Here is an 18,894-nt window from a genome sequence, read left to right as displayed (position 1 = left end):
AGTCAGATCCCCCAACTGATTGAGCCACCCAGGCGCCCCCCCCACAGCATTGTTTCTTTCTAGCATTTACATTGTTTTGTAATGTCAAAAGACAAATGGGTTTTTGTTTTGATGGCTGTAGAAGGTCCATGTGATGAAAACTGCTACACTGGTTAGAGTATACTATTAACTCATGTTAATTCTAAGCACAAAGAGCTCTTGATGACATTGATAATGTCAGAAACTGCTGGCTTTCCCTCTTTACTCCTTTCCTCATGTTGGGAGTAGAAGATATGTCATGATAATATGTATTAGAGTCTTAGGTGTTAAACATTCAGTTGCACATTCTGAAAAATATATTTTTCAGTAGAAAGTGGGTTATCACGTTTGCTATAAATTCCAATCTGCTTTAGAAGCTGAAGGTAGGCACTGTCTCTTTAAATTTGAAGAAACAATTTCTTTAATAGTTATTATCTTGGAAAAGATAATATTTACTGATCCAAACCTCAACCTTATATATTTTGTTCTGAATTTGAAAGGTACCCTCTTTTTCCTTCTTGGTTTTGCACTTACCAGCATGCTCTTTCATTTTCCTGCAGGAAATCTTTATTTCACCAATGCTTTCGTGTCTGAAACACTGATAGAAGTTCTGCGGATCAATACCACCTACCGCCGTATTCTCCTTAAAGCCACAGTGGATAGACCCAGGGATATTGTTGTAGACCCCAAGAACAGATATCTCTTCTGGGCTGACTATGGGCAAAGCCCAAAGATTGAACGTTCTTTTCTTGATTGCACTAACCGAACTGTGCTTGTATCAGAAGGCATTGTCACACCACGGGGGTTGGCAGTAGACCATAGCAATCGCTATGTTTATTGGGTTGATGATTCTTTAGATATAATTGCAAGGATTGGTATGGAGGCAGAGGTGTCTGAAGTGATTCGTTATGGCAGTCGTTATCCAACTCCTTATGCCATCACTGTTTTTGGAAATTCTATCATATGGGTAGACAGAAATTTAAAAAAAATCTTCCAAGCTAGCAAGGAACCAAACAGCAATGAATCACCAACAGTGATAAGGGACAATATCAATTGGCTAAGAGATGTAACCATTTTTGACCAGAGTGTTCAGCCCCGGTCACCAGCTGAGGTCAACCACAACCCTTGCTTGGAAAATAATGGTGGATGCACCCATTTCTGCTTTGCTCTCCCTGGATTGGACACCCCTAAATGTGGCTGTGCCTTTGGAACCCTAGAAGGTGATGGCAAGAGCTGTGCCATTCCAACAGAAAATTTCCTCATCTTTGCCTTGGAAAATACCTTGAGAAGCTTACACTTGGACCCTGAGGATCATAGCCCACCTTTCCAACCAATAAGTGTGGAAAGAGTTGCTGTAGACCTGGCCTATGACGACATAAGTAACAGAATCTACTTCACACAATCTTTAGGATCTGGAAACGGTCAGATTTCGTATGTCAATCTAAATTCAGGGACCAGGTCTTCCACTGCTATTATTTCAGGTAAGAGCACTTCAGGAGCAGCTTATATTGGAAATTGACACAGTGTAATCAACACATGTGGATGACCTAGAGGTTCTAAAATGCTTTTTGAGATTCTAATACCTTTGTGTGTGTTTATTGGTATATGTCCAGGTAAAGGGAATCCTGATGGCATTGCCTTTGACTGGATCAATAGAAGAATATATTACAGTAACTACACCAATGAGACAATTAACTCAATGGCCGAGGATGGGTCTAAGCGCACTGTGATAGCCCACGTTTCAAAGCCAAGAGCAATTGTTTTAGATCCTTGTCGAGGGTATGCTATGGTCTCGTTTATCATATTTCTGTATGTTTATTTCTGGAGGGAGTGGGGCCTGAAATTATATTATGTTCCTAGACAGCCAACATTTTATTGGCTTGAAACTCTATAGCTGTATATTCAAGTGTGAAAGAGCATGAATGATTTTGACTAGGAAGTAACTCCTGTTGATGCTGGAATCAATGTTCTGACTCAGTAAATCCCTTTTAGGCAAGTTGTGTGGGTGAGAATGGAATGGGTTTCATCTGCCGTATTAATGTCAAATTTTCAGGTAAAGAAGACCGCCACTCTTTTAACCTTTTTAATTATTGTGAGCTTCCTTGTGGTGAATTAATTATGACTCCTTTTGGATGACTAGGTACATGTACTGGACTGACTGGGGTACCAATGCCAAAATTGAGAGAGCCACACTGGGAGGAAATTTCCGGGTACCTATTGTGAACAGCAGCCTGGTCTGGCCCAATGGGCTCACTCTGGACTACGAGAATGACCTTCTCTACTGGGCAGATGCCAGTCTGTATGTGTCTTTCATTATTCTTGTGGGTGTTGATAAGAGTTCTTGTTTCTACTTCTAAAGGAGGGATTTGCATAATATGATGAAAATATAATATGCCAAATAGACATAGCCAAAATGTAGAGTCGCAGTTTTATGAACTATGTCTCAGCTTGATGAATGTACCTGTGAAAATTGGTCTATCATGAGATTGAATAATTATGAACTAGAAAGCATCTAAAGACACATTATTAGATAAGTTAATTTCAATTATAATTACAAATATAATCACTCAATTTATAATCTCCAGGCCCCATGTAACTATTATAAAATATGAATGACTTTTAAATGCACGTTGATATTAAGTTTCCTCTGGGCTTTAGTCTTACATATCTTGTTAAAAACATTTTCCTTTAGTCTTTGACTATTGGTCATCTTCTCAGATAGGTTTTTCTCAGCCAATTTTGCAATGTTTTCTTATAAACCTTGGTCAATTCTAATTTTGTATGTAACTTATTTAAGTAGCCCTGAAATTACATTCCAGTCATCTTAATGGTACAGCTGAAAAAAATGAGATGATTTCATTTATTATTGCTGGTGTTTCCATGTCAGAAATCTTAACTTATTTTGCTTATTTTCTTAAGATTTTGGTGTTGTGACACTAAGCACCTAACAATCTCATCTTTTCTTTATCTTCTTATTTGAAGCAAGCAGTGATGTTTAAGTGTCTAAGTTTGGATTATTTTAGGTAAATACCTCAAAGGACTAGGTACATGTCAAATTGAAACGGTCATTAAGGGAGTAGGAAGGAATAAGTAATTCACATTTCATTGAGTGACTAATATGTCTAAACATATGTACTAAATATATACTAAATATTGAATTCCGTGCTTTGCATGTATTATTTCATAATATTCTCCTGTTCCTAATTTCAGCCTGGTTCCCTGTGTAGGCTTACTTATAGGCTATATTAATGTTTGGAGATCAATGATTTATACAGGCCATTGTTTCATAAGCAAACCAAGACCTTCCATCATTGGATGAAACTTTTTTTCCTGCTTTATGCTACCCTTGAAAAGAAAGTTGGGGGCTTGTGTAAAGGAATGGTTGGAATGGTTAGCATTGGGTTGCCATTTGAGGAACTTCTTATTTCTGGATTGCAACATGTTTCTTGCTTTATTTTAGGCAGAAGATTGAGCGCAGTACTCTGACGGGCACACAGCGTGAGGTCATTGTCAACAGAGCCTTTCATCCTTTTAGCTTGACTCTATATGGCCAGTACATTTATTGGACTGACTGGAACACAAAAAAAATTTACCGAGCTAACAAATATGACGGGTCAGGTCAGATGGCAATGACCATGAGTTTTCCCTTCCGGCCTAATGGTATTCGCGTTATTGTGAAGAACCAACAGCAGTGTAGCAATCCTTGCAGTGAGTTTAATGGAGGCTGCAGCCATATTTGTGCACCAGGTAAGACATTGCCCATGAAGATCGAATCATGTAGTGTAATAGTGCTGATGACTGGTAGGGAAGGCTGAGTGATACTCAACTCTAAGAGGTGAAAATCAAAATTCTCCTTAATTTCAGGGTAATTCATAAAATAGATTTAGGGGTTTGTATGTTTAGAGGAAGACTTTGATAGGTTCTATTTGATATGGAGGCCTCTTAAAAAAGGCAATTTTAACTCAAGGTTGATGGAAGTAGAAACATGGAGTCTGTGGCCGCCAAACTTCATGAATTAAATAGAAATTCCATGAATGAGGGGCACCTGTCTTACTTCGGCTCAGGTCATGATCTCACTGTTCGTGAGTTCCAAGCCTACATAAGGGCTCTGTGCTTACAGTGCAGAGTCTGCTTGGGTTCCTCTCTCTCTTTCCCTTCCCCACTTGTATGCGCTCTCTCTCTCTCTCTCTCTCTCTCTCTCTCAAAATGAATAACTAAACTTAACAAACTTTTATAAAAAAAAGAAATTATATTACTGAGCTTACCTCCCTTATGAAAGGATTTACTTCTTCCACGTAGGAGGTACTATTATAGTTTGATATTTTATAGTGTGATATTATGTGTTTCATAGTGTGTTTTATAGATAGCAACAGGTTCATAGAAAGATGCATCTTTTGGTACTACTGCTTTATAGATTTTGCTGAGAAGAGAGAATGGTTTCTATTGTGTCAGTGCAGGCAAGAGCTAATTGTTTAAAGATTAAGGTGAATTAGCTGTATTTATTAGAATTGGTGGTTGTTCTTCATGGAAAAAGGACTCAGAATATAGTTGAGAGGTCAATGGAAAGAGTTTCTATGGCTTGTCTTGTAGCGCATTTAATATAGAAATATTGCCATTGCTATTCTGGAGGGGAAAATAAGCAAATCCTTTGCTTTTTCGGCAACTTTTTTTCAGGTCCAAATGGTGCCGAGTGCCAGTGTCCTCATGAGGGCCGCTGGTATCTGGCCAACAACAAAAAGTACTGCATTGTGGACAATGGGACACGGTGTGATAGCTCCAAGTTCACCTGCCTCAATGGGCACTGCATCTCAGAGCAATGGAAGTGTGACAACGATAATGACTGTGGTGATAGCAGTGATGAGCTGGAAATTGTCTGTGGTGAGTTGGACTCTCAGAGCTTTCGTTAGGAAGCAAACTTGTCTTTATGCCGTGTTTTTGGTGCAGAATCCTTCTGTGTGTGCGTAGGTTTCAATTTTGTGCCACTGTGTCCTGTTAGAACTGAAAACTGAGAACGCAGACTATTACATCACATAGAAGCTGGTATATCCGCCAGGGAGTAATGTATGATGTTTCAGTAGGAAGCACTTCCTCTGTGGTTGAGAGCAAAGGTGCTGGAATAAAATCCTAGCTCTGCCATTTACAGTCTGTGAAGCCATGGAGAAGTTACCCAGCCCTTCTGAGCTTCACATACCTCCTCTGGAAACTGGAGGATTTTTGTGAGGAGAGCGACAATATATAAAAAACACAGCATGGGGTTTGGTGCATGTGAAGCATGACTTAGCATGGAACTAAGAACTCTACTAGGTGATTGTTATCATTTTATTAATTTTCATAGCAGAAGGGTCATTAATGATTTATTGAAATCATTCAGTATTCAGCTTCCATCTGAATGGGGTGAGTAAAACACTGGAAGTTAGCTACCTTTTCCCAATAGACTGTAGGGGCTGAGAGTTTTATTTTCCCTAAAGAGATTGTATTTGCATGCTTTTCTGTGATTGAGGTAAAATTTTAAATTGAGATGACAGAGAATAACATTTGCTTAAGATAACTAATTTACTTTATTTTTTTTTTTAATTTTTTTTTTTTCAACGTTTTTATTTTTGGGACAGAGAGAGACAGAGCATGAACGGGGGAGGGGCAGAGAGAGAGGGAGACACAGAATCGGAAACAGGCTCCAGGCTCCGAGCCATCAGCCCAGAGCCCGACGCGGGGCTCGAACTCACGGACCGCGAGATCGTGACCTGGCTGAAGTCGGACGCTTAACCGACTGCGCCACCCAGGCGCCCCAATAACTAATTTACTTTAAAAACATACACAATATGTTTTGATTAATCTAATATAAAGTTTACCTCATTTTGCACACAGTCCATTTTGCAGCCTATTTTGCTTTAGAAGGTAAACTCAAAGTACCCATTTTATTTGAGTGTATTTTTCTAGAAATTAGGATTCCTAATTTGTTTTTTTTTTAACATTTATTTATTTTTGAGACAGAGAGAGACAGAGCATGAATGGGGGAGGGTCAGAGAGAGAGGGAGACACAGAATCTGAGGCAGGCTCCAGGCTCTGAGCTGTCAGCATAGAGCCTGATGCGGGGCTTGAACTCACGGACCGTGAGATCATGACCTGAGCCAAAGTCGGACGCTTAACTGACTGAGCCACCCAGGCACCCCTCTAATTTGTTGAATGCTTTAATCAAGAAGTCTCGTCAATGTCTTTTCTTCCTCTTAGCGTTTCACACCTGCCCTCCGACAGCCTTCACCTGCGACAATGGGCGATGCGTCCAATATCATTACCGCTGTGATCACTACAATGACTGCGGTGACAACAGTGACGAGGCAGGGTGCCTGTTCAGGGACTGTAATGCCACTTCGGAGTTTACTTGCAATAATAGAAGGTGTATTCCTCTTCAGTTTGTCTGCAATGGCATAAACAACTGCCATGATAATGACACATCAGATGAGAAAAATTGCGGTAAGTTCACCAAGTACTTACTGTGGGAGCTCTGCTAAGTTGGTTCCTCTGTTATTTTAACATGGCCCATTCACTCCATAACCTATCTCAGACCTGGAATTAGACACTTATCCCAAGAGACCTCATTCCTTTTGTAGATTTAGAAATTACCACAGTGTTGAGTTGCCCTTTCCTTGGCTTTCATTGCTTCCTGGGCTTTTCAGTGTACTAGAGCTAGGAAATACAATTTTTAAGGGAGAAATTATATTTTAATTTAAGATTAAATTTTTTAACTTATATTTTATAAATCCTATCTCTTTTGTGCTTAAAATTGGTTTCTGATTACATTAACATAGTTACTTCATTGCTTTATTCTACAATAATTTCAAAATGCCTATAATAATTTCAAAATAACCACACACATAATACTACTACCAGTAAATCTAATCATAATCTAAGATTTTATATCCCTCTTGTTCTTAGATTATGTCCTGCTAGGGATATGTAGCCAAATGCTGGTTTTTAAAGTCCTTTGAATTTTTTTCCTCTGAATTGTTATGCTATTAACTTGATGCAGTGTTTGCTTATGTTACTGTTTCCAAATTTTAGGAATTGCTTTCCTTCTTCTGTTTTTATTTCTTAGTTTTTATTTATACAAACTAATGTACATGGTTCATGGTCAAAATTGTATGATGAGGTACATTCACAGTAGTCTTTCCTCCTTGTCCTCTCCACCCCACTCACTCTGAAGTATTCTCAATTTAACATTATTTTATTAATAAAAATATTATTATTATTATTATTATTATTATTATTATTATTTGACACTGGCTGAAAGAGAACTTTCTATTACTTTTATAATGCAGAAAATTCAACAGCATCCACTTAGGCCAGTTTGATGGCCAGTTCCTTCCCCTTTGCCTTTTCCAGCTTGAGCCATCGACTTTGGTCCCAGGATGTTGCCTTCCCAGTGATGGTGGATCTCATCATATCTGTCATTATAATTGGTCCTGATGTCTTCCACCAGCTTAGCCAGAGGTCCTTTGTCTTCTGAATTAACCTGTGTGACGTTGACAGTGGTGCAGGTTGTCGTGTGGACCAGACATCCCAGCCTGGCCTTCCCCGTGATAATGCAGTAGGGAACCATCTTATGACACAGGATAGGCAGGAAGACAACCAATTCAATGGCATCCACATAATGTGTAATCCCTACTGGCTGAGCCTTCTTATTATCCACCAAGGTGGTGACAGTATTAACCCCAGCTCCAAGGACAGGCAGCCTCTTAGTGGGCACATCCCCTTTGTTGGCAGCTTTCTTCTCTGCCCGGTCCAATTATCTCTGCTTCTTCTCTTGCCTTGTCTCTGGTCTGTATTCGTGGACCAGCTTAAGCAGTTGAGTAGCTGTCCAAAGCCTGGGTAAACTGGTTAATCATGGGAGGCACTTTTTGATGTTTATAGAGAATAGCCCTTTGCTGCTGCAGCCGGATATAGCTAGGCCATTTGGCAAATTGACTGAGGTCCCTTTTGGTCTGGATGTCCTGTCTGATGCCAAAATTCTTGGGACTTTTCTGAAATGAGGGATTAACCACCTTCTTGGCCTTCTTCTTCACAACAGCAGGGGCTGGGCCACCTTCTTCCCCTTAGCCATCTTTCCTTTCAGCATCTTGGATGCCTCGAGGAGGGACTGATTATTGTTTTTTATTATAAGCATCTCTCTCTCTTATTACACACACACACATACACACACACACACACACACTCTCTCTCTCTCTCTCTCTCTCTCTCTCTCACACACATATTGTTTTTCTTACACATATTGTTTTTCCTGCTGTTTTGAATCTTGCTTTCTTTTTTTTTTTTTAAACGTTTATTTATTTTTTTTTAATTTTTTTTTCAACGTTTATTTATTTTGGGGACAGAGAGAGACAGAGCATGAACGGGGGAGGGGCAGAGAGAGAGGGAGACACAGAATCGGAAACAGGCTCCAGGCTCTGAGCCATCAGCCCAGAGCCCGACGCGGGGCTCGAACTCACGGACCGCGAGATCGTGACCTGGCTGAAGTCGGACGCTTAACCGACTGCGCCACCCAGGTGCCCCAAAACGTTTATTTATTTTTGAGAGAGACAGGGATAGAACGTGAGAGGGTTGGGACAGAGAGAGAGGGAGGCACAGAATCTGAAGCAGGATCCAGGCTCTGAGCTGTCAGCACAGAGCCTGACGCGGGGCTCAAACTCATGAACCATGAGATCATGACCTGAGCAGAAGTCAGACGCTCAACTGACTGAGCCACCCAGGTGCCCCTGAATCTTGCTTTCTTACTGTTAACATATATGCTGGAGATCATACCATCATTACTTGTCAATATATAGAGCTCTTCTTCATTCCTTTTTACAGCTACATATTACCTCATTGTGTGGATATGCCACAGTTTATTTAACCAAGAGTTGAGACTCTTGTTGATGAGTTAATTAAGTAATTAAAATTAAATAAATAAATGAATAATTAAAATATATGGTTTACTACAAAGTAAGCGTGCTCCCTTCTCCCCTGCCCTTACCAGCTAGAGATACCTCTTTTTATTCTAGAATCTATGGTGAAACAACTGTCATGGTTATTGCCTCCGTCATAGCTTTAAAAATGCCCCCCTTTCGGTCTTCCCAGCTATTTTGAGTCCAATAGGTCTATTTGTGTGGACGTTGTTAATGCTATATATATATGTGTGGTAGATACGTTCCAATATTTACCTGGCTGTCTTTTCTAAGCTGAACGTGCCTGCCTGCCTGGATATGTAAAATGTCAGACTACGAATATTTGCATTCCTCATTTTTACTTGTGTGACGAAGACAATGACTGTGGAGACATGAGTGATGAAAGCCCTGTTTTCTGTGGTAAGATAAACTTGTTTCTCTTTCTGTGGTTCCCGTGACGCATGTCTTCCGCTAATACATAGATTATATGGTCTGGGTGTTTGCGCTTTTTGTCACTGGAAATTGACCTCAATGGTAGATGCAGTGGGCAGTTCTTTTAGGATGTGATGAGAGGGGCAGTCCCACTCTCTGTTTTCTGGCTGGTTGCCCTACATATTTCTTCCAGAGAACTGCTCTGACACCTGACCTTTTACAGTTGCAGAGCTATTTCTCCCAGAGACGAGGGCCTTTTGTCTTCAGGAACCCCAGGCAGAATTTGTATGTCAAGTCCTTATATTTACTCCTAATATGATTATAATCACCATTAGTAAATGAAATACCTTTTCTGTCTTTTTAATATGCTTGAGTTTCAAAAATCTTTATTCCATATTTAGCAATTTGGTTCAAATATTTTTCCTGGGTTTGTAGACTGATTTAAAAGGCCTTTCTTAAGCTTGATAACTATTACTATAAATAGATGCATAATTTAAGAATTTAATAATTCTCGCCAAGCCAGGGTACAGTCTGAAAGCGAGTGTCAGTTGTAGTATAATAGCAGCAGGAGGAAGCAGAATTCAGGATTTAGCCATCAGACAGGGACACATAGATTGGAGGCAGGGCTGACCTTTCAGGGACCTCTGCTTCCTCATCAATTTTACCCCTGGAAAATCATCAGATATTATGGATCAAAGCAAGGGAGCCTCGTAGACCAGAAGATTTCTAAGACTTGATTCTAGTTCGTACCCACATAACAATTTAGAAAATACATCTGAACTAGAGTTACCTACGTTTACACAAGACAAGAATCAATATTCAAACATAGGCAGTGTCATTTACTCAAAGGTCCCATATAACAAGGATGAATAAGAACATAGATGTGCTAACTTTTTAGAACCATGGTCTCAACACAGCCAAAGGATGTGTGTGTAGTGAGCTCAGATAGGGTCTTATGTTGTTTTTGCTTTTAATATTATTTCAGTAGAATTTATTTCATTTTAGGTTACAGCAGAAAACATTGAACTAAGTCTTCTTATACATTATTTGTGGTTTCGTGTGTCAAACAGATATTTTAACAAATAAAATTTACTTTTGGGTTTCTAGAATCTAGAAAGAAAAATTCTGGAAAACTGAAGCAGTATTGCCTGTCTTCTCTTTCTCACCTACATCTCCCTTCCTGTGGAAAGTTTATAAAAAAACCCTTTTCCCAGGCCTCAGTCTTCCCTCCCTGGCACCTGTTACTTAGTTCAGAGATATAGGCAGATGGTTAAGAATGATGGGAACAAGCTTGTGTTTTACTCCTGGGTTTTACCTTCTTTTCATCCTCCAGCTACTCACACATGCAACAATGAGGAGTTTCACTGCACGTCTGGACGTTGTATCCCCAGACACTGGTACTGTGACGAGGAAGCAGATTGTCCTGATGGCTCTGATGAACCTGACACTTGTGGTAAGAGAGTAACAAGCAAGCATGACAAGCATTATGATGCAGCTAGAGAACCTCTTCCAGCTACTTCCACACACAGAGTTGGCTCATGGCTGCCTAATGTTTGTACTCTGCTCTTACTCTCAGTTAAGATGATGAAACCACTCAGCAGACATTCATTAAAAACCCATTTGTGTAGGGTACTGTGTGGGGAGCTGATCAGGGTGTGGAGGTTGCTGCCTAATAATCATGAAATGAGATTATGTTGGTGATACCCTAATACTGTGCCTGGCTTTTAAACTCCATTAATTTTAATTGACTGTGAATTGGAATTTCTGAATTTGTTTGAGTTCTGGCCCATAAGGCTGTGGGAGGATCCAAGAGTGATTGGAATTATCATATATATGGGGAAGGGGCATATTATGGGCACATGTCCTCCTCCAGTTTATGTGCCGACTTATGAAAGTTAAGGTCCCAGGGTCATCTGAGTTTCCCAAGAAGTTTCAGAGACCCTCTGGTTGTATTCCTGGAGACAGTTGTGCCTATTTATTTGGGGGGTGCATTAACCTTAAAAGTTCTAATCTATATCCGTGCACATTTTTTTAATATAACTGTCATTGCTTTTTTATCTGGCAATAAATCAGTCTACAAACTATGACCATGGCTGGCTGCCTGTCTTTATAATGTTTTATTAGAATGCAGCCATGTTTCGTCTATGGCTGCTTTTGTGCTACAATGGCAGTGTCAAGTGGGTGTGACAGAGAACATATGTCCTGTAAGCCTAAAATATATGCTATCTGGTTAAGAGAGACATATGCTATCTGGTTGCACAGTCTTCACATTCCTTTTTAATGGCAGTATGATATTCCATTGAGTGGTTATATTATCTTTGAATTAACTGCCTCTATTTTAAGCACTTCGATTGCTTTTATCTTTTCCCTTACTATAAATAGAGCTGCAGTAAAATCATTATATATAAAGCTTTTTATTTGGGGGGTATTTTCTTAGTACCATTTTCATAATTTTACAGCTGAATCCAGACTGTTTTCTATTCCCGTTTTCTCTCAGGTTCAAATACTGTGGCTAATAGTTGGAGAGTGGTTTTTGACGCTCTTTGCCAAGCTCTTTTTTCCCAACATTGAAAGTTTTGTAGAAAGCAAAGGGCATGTAGAGTTGTGAGGATCTATAAAGGAAATAAGTAACTGTTAGGTGAGTAGAATAGTGTTAGAGATTGGTTTAGATATATGAATGATTTGTTCAAATATATGAAGAGTAAGTATAGTTTCCAGACTTCTCCATGGGAACCAAAGTCCATAACTGCAGTTGGTACCAACTGCCTGTCACAATGAAATAAAGATAAACGCAGAATCTATATAGGAATACATTCTCACAATATGAAGGAGTTTTACTTTATTTTTATTTTTTAAAAGTTTATTTTGAGACAGATGGAGGGGGGTGGTGGAACACTTGGGGGAGGGGCAGAGAGACAGGAGAGAGAAAAAAGAACCCCAAGCAGACTCCATGCTGCCAGTGAGGAGCCTGACGTGGGGCTCGAACCCAAAAACCATCTGATCATGACCTGAGGCAAAATCAAGAGTCAGTTGCTTAACTAACTGAGCCACCCAGGCACCCCGGGAGTATCATTTTAAAGAAATAGTAAGATGTACACAAAAAAGCGAAATTTTCATTTTCTTAGACTTCTCTAATCTCACTCCCCAGAGATAATCACTGCTAAGGGTGAGTGTGAATTCTCCTTACCTTTTTCTGTATATCCTAATATATATTTTCAAAAACAAATGGAGAGCTCACTATGCATATTTGTCTGCAGCGTTGCCCATTTCAGCTTAACAACATCTTGTCAGCACTTTAGCAAACACAGAGCTACTTACTCCTTTGCCCTGCCATCTCAAGGATGGACGGCCCGTGTGTTGTTTCCTTTTCTTAACTGATGGATGGTGAGGATATTTCCATTTTTTCACATGAAACATAATACTGGAATGAACATCCTTTTAGAAACCTCTTGGTGCATATGTGGGAAGATTCTTAAAGGCTGGATTTCTAGAAGTGTGCTGTGTGTGTGTGTGTGTGTGTGTGTGTGTGTGTGCCAAAGGGACTGTGTCTCTTTGTAGGCTGTAGTCATGTGTACTCCTTCCTTAGCAGCTTATGAAAGGTCCTGTTATCCTTACTCTTATCATTGGGCTGCCTTTTTCATAGTTAAAATTTAATGTACTTTGCCCTAGGTTAATTTTGAGAGGCCCCTGGGTGTATGGACCTGTGACAAATAGTTGATAGGTACATGTGGGGTTATGATGGAAGAATTTGAATCAGTGATGGCTAATTTAAAGCATAAGGGTGTCTTATCAGTTTAATTCAACAAATATTTCTTGAGCACTTAGGTTCTAAGCACTTCCAGACTATGTCAGTAAAGAATTCGAAGATCCCTGTCCACATGGGGCTTATATTCTAGTGAGGGGGGACAGGCAACAAAACAAGTAAGTGAATTGTATAGCATGTTGAAAGGTGATAAGTGCTATGGAGAAAAGCAAAAAAGAGAGCGGAAGACGGGGATCAGTCATGCTGGGGGATGGTTTGTGCCAAACAAAATGTTTTTGAATGAAAGGTAGATTTAAGAATGAAATGAATGAAATAGTTATTTATACCCTCTTGGGAAAAGACTGTTATTCCTCTGTCATGCCTGAAAGGGAATATCGAGTCTCATCCTGGTAACAAAAGATAATGAGAGCTTTGCACTGTCAGTCAAGTACTTCAATCTCAGAACACTGGCCACTGGTACAACACTCCTTGGAAGACCCAGCATAGCTGTACACAGCTGGGTAATGCTCTGTTTCAGGTTTTTAGACAGTCTGTGGGATAGCAGGCTTCTGTTAAGATTTTTGGACTACAGACCACTTTTCCCCTGAGAGTGTTTTATATCTTTTCTCAGAGTACCATGAAGCAACATGTTTAAGTAATGAGTTCAAGTGTGACAGTGGGAGGTGCATACGAAGAGAATGGATCTGTGACGGTGATAATGACTGTGGGGACATGAGTGACGAGGATGAAAGGCACCACTGCGGTAAGTGAAACCATTCATTCCTCTGCAGAGTCACATTCCATGGAAGGTTGGGAGATTAGTTTTTGTGTCTTTGGAGAGTATGATTGTCAGCAGATTCCTCTTTGGTTGTGTACTGGTAAAATGTTACCATCTTTTTCCACTCTGAAATTGTTTGATAGCATCCACTTCAATGCTTCAATTTGATAAGAATTATTTTAATATTTTTTTGTCTTTCTCTTGCATTTAGCTAGCAGAAATAATGTCCTACATTTCTGAAGCAGACAAAGAGAACTCAATCTTTTTTTAAAAATTTTTTTAAATTTATTTTTTTTTTATTTTTTAAGTTACATCCAAGTAAGTTAGCATACAGTGCAATAATTATTTCAGGAGTAGATTCCAGTGATTCATCCTCTACATATAACATCCAGTGTTCATCCCAACAAGGGTTTTCCTTAATGCCCCTTGCCCATTTAGCCCATCCCTCCACCCACAACCCCTCCAGCAGCCCTCAGTTTGTTTTCTACATTTAAGAGTCTTTTATATTTTGTCCCCCTCCCTGCTTTTATATTATTTTTGCTTCCCTTCCCTTATGTCCATCTGTTTTGTATCTTAAATTCCACATATGAGTGAAGTCATAGAATATTTGTCTCTCTCTGACTGAAATTTTGCTTAGCCCTCTGGTTCCATCCACGTGGTTGCCAATGGCAGGATTTCATAAGAGAACTCCATCTTTAAACAGCTTTAAACAGTGTAGTAATTAACTGTGCCTCCAGTTTCATGTATTACCTTGTTATTTGGAGGAGTGGGTAGAGGGAGGGTCATTCCTTTTGAGTGGTTTGTGGAACAGACCATGGAGCACCGTTTTCCATTACCAACAGAGCATGGAACTCTTAGCTAAGAAGTCTTAGAAGAGCATCTTTCCATGGTAAAACGATAAAAACAATGGCTTGCTGATGTTTGCATTTCATTTCATTGTAACCCCTTATGTCATTGGCTTTGGTGGTTGTCTCTAGCTCCATATGTACTCAGTGCATTAAAATGGGGAGTTGGCAGCTGCACAAACATAGCCTGTGGCATGTACTTTCCTCCCAGCTCCACTCAGCAAGACAGCCCCTCCTTTTGTCTCCCATTCATCCACAATGAAATTGGATAAAATACCAGTTCTTTCATTCTGCAGGCATTAATGATTATATATTAGCATCTCATCTTTTTCCTAACAGTTGTCATTGTTGCTGAAAACTCTTGTTGACATATTTCCCTCCTATATACCCTAATTCTACTTAGGTGGTAGCTGTAATGTAGTTGAAAAAGCCCTAAATTTTGAGAAAAAAAAAAAAGACCTAGATTTGAATCCCTAGGTCTTTAGAAAGGTCTGTGACTTGGACCCATCTGGTTAACCACTTTGAACTTTAATTTTTATCTGAAGAATTGGCATAAAAATACCTATCCCACATTGTGTGTGTGTTTTTTTAAAGTATTTATTTTGAGAGACAGAGTGTGGGGGAGGGGCAGAGAGAGGGAGATAGAGAGAGAGCAAATACCAAGCAGGTTCTGCACTGTCAGTGCTGAGCCCGAAGCGGGGCTCGATTTCATGAACTATGAATTCAAGAGCTCAGTGCTCAACTGAATCACCCAGGCGCCCCTCATGTTGTGTTTTTGTAATTACAGTTTGTTAGCCAAAAATTGTTATCAAGTATAGGGCATTTTTGGTGTAAAGATAACAAAATGGGAGTAGTTTTCTGAAGCTCCAAGGGAAATACATGATTTTAGATCAATTATATGGAAAACTAAGCGAGGTATTTATTTCCTACTTCTGAAAAAAAAAATCCAAGGTCCAGAGCAATTAAAATGGAATTTAGAAGGTATTTTTTATTATAATCTTTTATTATGATAGTGATTTGTCTATTTGTCAATGTGTTTTTACCCTCATTTGCTTTCATCCCTCAGGCTATTAAAGCAAGAGAAATAATGGCTCAGAATGAATTCAACTGCTAGAATGAGTTGTCATGTGGTTTCTGATTCTTGTGTGCTTTGGTTTCAGACAGTCACAGCTGCTCAAGTTCTGAGTTTCTCTGTGCAAATAACGTGCCTCCATCCAGGAAGTGCATTCCCCAATCCTGGGTCTGTGATGGTGATGCGGATTGTACTGATGGCTCTGATGAGCATCAAAATTGCACAAGGAGATCTTGCTCTGGAAATGATTTCACCTGTAGTAATGGACGGTGTGTCCCACACTCATACAGGTGAATTGGGGATTAACAAATTTCTCAGTAACCTCATATGTCCAAAGGGGCAGGGGTAGCTTATCCATTAGGCATAGTGACCACAATGCCTAGGGTCCATAGAAATTTTAGTGGCCTATAAAAATTTTTGGATTTCTTTCAAAATCAAAGGAAAAAAATGAGAGTTTAGATCAAATAAAGTATTTTAACATATAATATTAATATATTTGCCTTTGTGCCAATGTGATCATTAGGTACAATTTTTAATATTTTCATGGAGAAAGGGGCCCATGATGGTAAAAGGGTTTATGGCTCATGAAAGTTACAATGTGGACCTTGCATAGAGGGCCAGGGAGATTAATGAAGTGGGCTTGATTAAGAAAATTCTTTCCAGAAGTAGGTGACTCTCTTGGTTTCCCACTTGGAATAGAGGAATGGGTACAAGAAATTCCTCATTTTCTTCTCTCTGCTATAAGAAAAATAACAAAACAAACATGATCATAAATGGAGCTTGGCACTTACAGCCAATGAAACAGCGGGGAGAGGAAGGTGAGGTAAACTGAGAACACACCTTCTAGCTAAGAGATACAAATGCTGTTCAACATTGTGTGGGAGTGCTGATCTGTTTTTAGAGAAATTGGAAATATCGATTTTCATATGGAATAGTCTGATTTTAAGTGCTGGAAACAAAATTTAAAATCCTAAGAGCACTACAGGTCAAATAGATTCAGTGCCCAGCCTGCCAGCATCGGAAACCTCTCCTGTAATATTCTGTTGCTTGATTTCTTGTCACTCTCTCCAAATGGGCCTTTCCAAAGGTTTATACTTTTTTGGTGCCCTGCCTTCTCACTATCCCCACATGGCCAATTTTTGGATATACAGGGAAGTAGAGCAGAAAAATGATGTGTAGATTTCAATCCTGATGAACTAGGGGAATAGTAAGAACATTAACAAAAGGAGGGGGTCCAGGAGGGAGTTGGCTCTATGTAGACAGCAAGTCTGATGTCGTGGGACTTCCTGAGGTGAAAATGTGTATCAGGCATTTGGACACATAGAACTGGAGCTAAGAAAAGATGTTGCATGTGCCAAGGTCTGTTAAAAGACATACATGCATACTGATAGCAACAGGAACTGTCAGCTTACAGTTTGCTAAGGAAGGAGATGGAAAAGATACACAATGCTGGTGCAAGATGAGAGCAGCCGAGCTTCTGGAACCATGTGCTTTGGGGCAAGCAGGCCCTCAACAGTACCCGGAAGTACTTCTGGAATCCAGTGTGGTACAGAACTGTGTGTTCATGATGGTAGTCCTGAGGAAGCCAGAGAAGGTCAAGTTGCGTTCTGTGAATGCTGCAAAAGGAGCAGGGACTTGGCATGATGACAAAAAAATGGTAGTGACGAAGCCCAAGTAGACACAGCTGAGAGTTGGTCGTATTGATACCCTGAAGACATTCAGGAGACAGAGCTGTCTCTTTTAGTAGTGAGATTGCATTTCAATATGCTTTGTCTATATTTAATGGATATGGATGTGTTCTGTAGATTTTAAATTTTTGTAAATGAAAGTGAATAATATATTTTCTCCTTATTTGCTCAAGAGTTCTTTTATGCTCTTCTGCTATTTGTTCTTCTGAATTCAGTAAATATTTAGTATCATCAGTCTGAGATATATTCTGAAAACCTAGCCTTAGGAGCTACAGAAGAGAATTGTATCAGATCTTAATTTTTTATGTCAGATTCTAGATTTCTCTACTTCCTTTCTGAACTTTCTGAGTTCTGTCTCATTACATTACTACTGTGATCTTTCAGCTGACTTCCCCTGTCCTAACAAACTTTTATTGATTGCATCTTTTCCTTTCTTTGTTCCTTACTTCCTCCCATTCTTCCTCCCTCTCTCTCCCTCTCTCCCTCCCAAGTGGTTGTTTTTTGTTTTTGTTTTTGTTTTTGCCTCAGCTTTCTGAATTGCTTAGCCAAGAGCTATGGCAGAGCAACAACAACAAACAACGACAAATACTTCTTATCTGGACACATGAGCGATAGAGTCTAACACAACCCTGGGTTCTCTTCTTTTTGCCAGTAGTTGCTACTTAAGAGCCCTCTTAATGTGCATCCTTTTGCTTGCTTGGCAGAGTGTGTGTTCCCCCATTTTGTATGGTGATATAGGAGATCAGTTTTCCTATTGATTTTTTTTTTTTTCTTGGCTCATTATGATGTTGCTGAAGAACCTGGATGAGGCTGAGTTGTGAGCAGCTTTCTGGAATATTGATGTGCTGTGATGTCCAAAAACCTGGTGATTTGCTTTTCTAAGTTCGGAGTTGGATCTAAACTATAGGATAGACAGCATCGGTGTTTCAGATCATTTGGAAATGAGTTAAATAGGTCCCAGGACACCAAATGGGGTTAAACCAGCTTCCTCTGATCACAGCTTTTTTTTTTTTTTACTGTTACATGCACTCATTTTGTTATGAATCACTTTGCCAGTGCCCTAGGTTTGTGGGTGGCATTGCTGATTAGCGACCTGACCATAGATCAGTTGTAAAATTGACCACATTCAGCTTTGGTACCTTAACATCTTTTAATACTGTGCCTCTAGCTCCTATGCCCTCCATGGTAAATCCTTTTATGAACTATCAAACATTAGCTTTACCAATCCTTGTTCAAGATTCCTTTATACTTATGAATTCCTTTATTATGAATTTCATGATTCCTTTATACTTATGTTTTGTTACTGTCAACGAGACCCTCATCAGTAATCATAACTTTCATGGGAGTTTGAAGTAATATAGAGAGGAGAGACCAGTCTGGCTCACAGAATTTCAGGGAACT

General features: G+C 39.6%; 1 protein-coding gene across 2 annotated transcripts in view; it reads left to right on the top strand.

Annotated features, from left to right (window-relative positions):
- LRP2 (LDL receptor related protein 2) overlaps positions 1–18,894 on the top strand; it is a 198,578-nt gene that overhangs the window by 130,589 nt on the left and 49,095 nt on the right. For both annotated transcript variants that reach the window (XM_086718833.1, XM_086718832.1), the window contains exons 39-48: positions 579–1,499; positions 1,632–1,797; positions 2,159–2,317; positions 3,479–3,765; positions 4,693–4,896; positions 6,247–6,489; positions 9,231–9,356; positions 10,702–10,821; positions 13,742–13,873; positions 15,894–16,095. In XM_086718833.1, the coding sequence (XP_086574959.1) occupies positions 579–1,499; positions 1,632–1,797; positions 2,159–2,317; positions 3,479–3,765; positions 4,693–4,896; positions 6,247–6,489; positions 9,231–9,356; positions 10,702–10,821; positions 13,742–13,873; positions 15,894–16,095 (2,560 nt within the window). The remainder of the gene's footprint in view (positions 1–578; positions 1,500–1,631; positions 1,798–2,158; positions 2,318–3,478; positions 3,766–4,692; positions 4,897–6,246; positions 6,490–9,230; positions 9,357–10,701; positions 10,822–13,741; positions 13,874–15,893; positions 16,096–18,894) is intronic.

This window comes from Puma concolor, chromosome C1, assembly GCF_028749965.1.
Source record: "Puma concolor isolate L17-30 chromosome C1, mPumCon1.1.hap2, whole genome shotgun sequence".
Taxonomy (NCBI): domain Eukaryota; kingdom Metazoa; phylum Chordata; class Mammalia; order Carnivora; family Felidae; genus Puma; species Puma concolor.
The sequence above is the reverse complement of the archived record's forward strand: the minus strand, read 5'-3'. Positions and strand labels throughout refer to the sequence as shown.